The 5,000-nt window shown below is 37.7% G+C and overlaps 1 protein-coding gene across 1 annotated transcript in view; it reads right to left on the reverse strand.

Annotated features, from left to right (window-relative positions):
• LOC138863333 (putative neural-cadherin 2) overlaps window positions 1-5,000 on the reverse strand; it is a 116,760-nt gene that overhangs the window by 32,842 nt on the left and 78,918 nt on the right. The window contains exons 18-19 of the mRNA XM_070127534.1: window positions 4,699-4,838; window positions 2,966-3,311 (exon numbers count right to left, since the gene is read on the reverse strand). Coding sequence (XP_069983635.1) covers window positions 2,966-3,311; window positions 4,699-4,838 — 486 coding nt within the window. The remainder of the gene's footprint in view (window positions 1-2,965; window positions 3,312-4,698; window positions 4,839-5,000) is intronic.

Genomic DNA, 5,000 nt, shown 5'->3' on the forward strand with positions numbered 1-5,000 from the left:
CCTCCTCCTTCGCGACCGTTGGGTTGATAAGAGCTACGGTAATGTCCTATATAACGTCCTTCTCTTCCCATTGTTTTTATATTTTTTTTCTTCTTCTTCTTCCCCCTCCTCCTTCGCGACCGTTGGGTAGACAGAAGCTCCGTAATGTCCTATATTACGTCCTTCTCTTCCCATTGTTTTTTTTTTTTCTTCTTCTTCTTCCCCCTCTTCCTTCCTTCTCCCTTTTTGTTTTGTTTTCTTTTGTTTTGTTTGCTTCACCCTCCTCCTTCGCGACCGCTGGGGAGACAAAAGCTCCGTAATGTTCTATATAACGTCCTTCTCTTCCCATTGTTTTTTTTTTCTTCTTCTTCTTCCCCCTCTTCCTTCCTTCTCCCTTTTTGTTTTGTTTTCTTTTGTTTTGTTTGCTTCACCCTCCTCCTTCGCGACCGCTGGGTAGACACTAGCTCCGTAATGTTCTATATAACGTCCTTCTCTTCCCATTGTTTTTTTTTTCTTCTTCTTCTTCCCCCTCTTCCTTCCTTCTCCCTTTTTGTTTTGTTTTCTTTTGTTTTGTTTGCTTCACCCTCCTCCTTCGCGACCGCTGGGTAGACACTAGCTCCGTAATGTCCTATATTACGTCCTTCTCTTCCCATTGTTTTTTTCTTCTTCTTCTTCTTCTTCTTCCTTCGCGACCGTTGGGTAGACAGAAGCTCCGTAATGTCCTATATTACGTCCTTCTCCCTTTGTTTTGTTTTGTTTTGTTTTGTTTGCTTCACCCTCCTCCTTCGCGACCGCTGGGTAGACAGAAGCTCCGTGATGTCCTATATTACGTCCTTCTCTTCCCATTGTTTTTTGTTTGTTTTTTTCTTCTTCTTCTTCCCCCTCTTCCTTCCTTCTCCCTTTTTGTTTTGTTTTCTTTTGTTTTGTTTGCTTCACCCTCCTCCTTCGCGACCGCTGGGTAGACAGAAGCTCCGTAATGTCCTATATTACGTCCTTCTCTTCCCATTGTTTTTTTTTTTCTTCTTCTTCTTCCCCCTCTTCCTTCCTTCTCCCTTTTTGTTTTGTTTTCTTTTGTTTTGTTTGCTTCACCCTCCTCCTTCGCGACCGCTGGGTAGACAGAAGCTCCGTAATGTCCTATATTACGTCCTTCTCTTCTCATTTATTTTATTTATTTATTTATTTATTTTTTTGCCTCACCCTCCTCCTTCGCGACCGCTGGGTAGACAGAAGCTCCGTAATGTCCTCTATAAGACTGCACCGTCCTCAATCGCCTCACAAGAAGGTAAGGCCGCGTCGAGGAGGACTTTATGACGAGATTCGAGGCCCTTGTTGTTGTCTGTGTTTGGCTTTCATAAATGAAAACCAAACAAACTCGGGGATAAGTACAAACAGCGGGGATAGATACGTACACGGGATAGGCGCGGGGTCAGGCACCTTCTCTCCGTTGTGTGGGAATCTATTCTCGGGAAGAAAGACGATTCGTTGTTGTTCTAAAAAAAAGAGCAGAACAACGCAATTCTGGGGGTACGGATCGCGTCCCATTATTTTAACTGTGATCGCGGGAGAAATTCAGATCGGATACCCAACAACAATGGGAATTCTCGGTGTCGTGAGAGCTTTGAGTGGCCATCGCTTCGAAATCGCTCGACTGCAATATTGTAACCATTCGGAAATTTCAAATTGGTTGATTTAGCATCTATTTTGTAAGTACTAGTCTCTCCTCTCTTTTTTTCTCTTCTTTTCTTTTTTCAATTTTTTAGAATAGTAGTCTCTACTCTCTTTTTTTCTCCCTTTCTCTTCTTTTCTTTTTTTTCTTCTTTTTTAGAATAGGTTAGTGTATGGCTGACATCGCTCGTAACTTGTTTGTGATAAGTACACTTAGTCATTTTGTGTAGAAATTCATACATCCAGACTTTTTTTGTGTGTGTAGGCTGCTTTTAGAGTCCTACGTAAATGTCGGAGTGAGTGTGGTTTAGAGATTCGCAAGGATTATCATTTCATTTTTTTTTTTTTTACAATAACGGTCTAATAATAAAATAATAGCAAAAACACGCTGACTGACATCTGATTATTCTTTAGGATAACATAGAATATATATATATATATATATATATATATATATATATATATATATATATATATATATATATATATATATACATATATATATATATATATATATATATATATATATATATATATATATATATATATATTTAATGTTTTTCTTCTTTTTTTTAGCCTTGGCCACTTGATGTTGGAAAGTCATAAAGCAATTCACGTGTTGCTTATATATGACTCATTAAAGTGGATTAGTAGATGAAAACAGTTCTACGAAATTGGTTCGTTGAGTTACAATATATTTTTGAAATTTCTCAATCGTATTGTTACTTAAGTGGTGGTCGATGTGAGTAGAAAGATATTACAGGAATTTATAAGTATGTTAAATTAAGAGTTACAAACCACTGTTGGAACTTCTCTTTATCTTTTCTAAGTAGTTATAAAAACGGGAAAGAAATCCGTGGCACTTAGCCCGAAAATAATCTTGTGGAAGCGGATTCATTTCTCTATCTGTAGATACGAACAACCGGAACACTTCCTCGAATCGAGATCGAGGTTGTCGAACGCAGCCGAGTACTGTCGAAGATAACCTGAATTGGTTAAATTAGCTTGGTTAGGGTAAGTTAGGTTGGTTAGGTTAGGTTAGTTTAGGTTGGTTAGGTTTAGTTAGGTTAGGTTGGTTAGGTTAGGGTAAGTTAGGTTAGGATGGTTAGGTTAGGTTAGGTTGGTTAAGTTTGGTTAGGTTGGTTATGTTAGGTTAGTTTAGGTTAAGTTACGGTAGGTTAGGCTGGTTTAAGTTAAATTTGTTAGGTTGGTTAGGTTAGGTCAAGTTAGGATCATGAGCTGGATCCGCGCCTCCAAGAAAGAAAATCATCGTGCAGAAACGAATCCGTTTCCATACCCCTTTGCCTTATCTTCTACTCACGTGGGACTCGAGGTAGATGTGCACGGTGTGCCATCGTCCGTCGTGCACAGTCGCGTTAACCTCGAGCTTCTGAGGTCTGCCCCCGTCCTCGAGTAGCAGCTGCGGCCGCCCCTGCCACAGCTGAACCGCAAGCAGGGGCGAGGGCGGGGTGTCGGCAGAGCGAGGGAGTGTGGCGAGCGGCCCCGAGTAGAGGAGAAGGGCGTGGGGGCGGCGAGTGAGAACGCGGAAGGAAATGGTGGTCGGGAGGCAGTTGACGAGGGGCCGCACCCACGCCCATCCCGACCCGGAAAAAGTGCGGGCGAGGACCTTGCAGCTAGATCCTTGCGCCCACCCGGGACAGACGCACCTGCGTGGCCAGACGAAAAGCAAATGAAATTAATGCATGCAATAGACTCGGCAAAATGCTTGACAATGAATTCATTATTGTGACTATTTCGTGGCTTTGTCTTAATCCCAAAATCTTAATTGCATCTTGTAAGGAAAAAGACAGTAATATGAGGACTTTTATTGCTTATGCTATTATCATCATTGCCTACGTAATTATTAAAATCATTGCGCTGTGGGTCTGTTGGAGGGCATCACCATTACCATTATTACTGCTCATTAATGGGACCATAATTACTTTCGTAGTCACATCATTATGTTATACTTTTTTTATGTGCCCTTATTATTGTGATCAACATAAGGATTATAACAGTGATAGCAACGATTATTACTATTTTGCAACTCACTGTTACCACTATTAATACGACTAGGATTATTGTCATTATTGTTATTGTTATTATTAGTATATCTTATTTTACTTTTATTTTTTATTATAATTTTGTTCAGTTTCAATTTCAAATTATAAATATATATTTTTTTCTGACTTTAATTTATCTTCCCTTGTATTTTGATTTTTTTCTTTTTTTCATCCATTTATTATAATATATTTGTCATTATTATTATCACTATAATCGCCATCATTTTTATTGTTATTATTATTGTAATTATTATTTCAATACTACTATCATTGTTATTAATGTTAATTATTTTATTCATCATTATCATTATTCTTATCATTATCATTATCAATATCATTATTACTGGTTTTATTATTATCATTATTATTATTATCATTATCAATATAATAATCATTATTATAATTTTAATTATCATATTATCATTATTGATCTTATTAGTGTTATAATTAATATTATCTTTATTATCTTTACCTCAGCCAAGGAGGTCATGTTTTTGGTCATGTTGGTAAGTCACTTCGTTCCTTTGTTTGACTGTCTGTTCGTTTGTTCGTAAGTTTGTTGATTAGCAGGATAAATCAATTTAAAAAAAGTTATTAATAGATTTTTTCTGATTTTTTACCAGACGTGTGTCTTCCATTCCATTAACTTAGCCAGAGACATAATTATTTTTATAATTTACTCGTTATTGCCAAAATTACCATAAGAAATAAAAAATCGTTTTTATCTATGATAAAGAGTTCTTTGCCGTTAACAGCTGCCAGAATACTCCCGGAAAAAAAAGTTATTGTATTTTTTGGTTCAACAGCAAAAATGGAAATGGAGATACCTATTTATATTTTCCCTGATCATTACAAAAACTGGTATTTGATAAGCAATTCATCATTAAAATAAGGTTTTTATTTTTTCGTCGTACCATTTATACATCATTTACATATATATCACGTCGAAAGCATCCACTTCACGACTTCGTTAGGAATATCTCTCTTATACCTGTTGCCGGTTTCAGACCAGACGCAGCGCCCTCCGTTGAGGCAGGTGCTGGGCGTGCAGCGCTCGGGGTCACGCCCTTGGCAGCCGCGCGAGTGAGCCAGGCGAGGGGTGACGAGGGCGGTCGTGTTGGAGTCCACCACCTACAGAGGGAAAACGTTTTATGATTGATGTTTATGTACCACAATAAATATATGAACCTGCAGACAAAGGAGTATACGATATGTATATATATATATATATATATATATATATATATATATATATATATATATATATATATGTGTGTGTGTGTGTGAACACAA

The sequence above is a fragment of the Penaeus vannamei genome, chromosome 11 (genome assembly GCF_042767895.1).
Source record: "Penaeus vannamei isolate JL-2024 chromosome 11, ASM4276789v1, whole genome shotgun sequence".
Taxonomy (NCBI): Eukaryota; Metazoa; Arthropoda; class Malacostraca; order Decapoda; family Penaeidae; genus Penaeus; species Penaeus vannamei.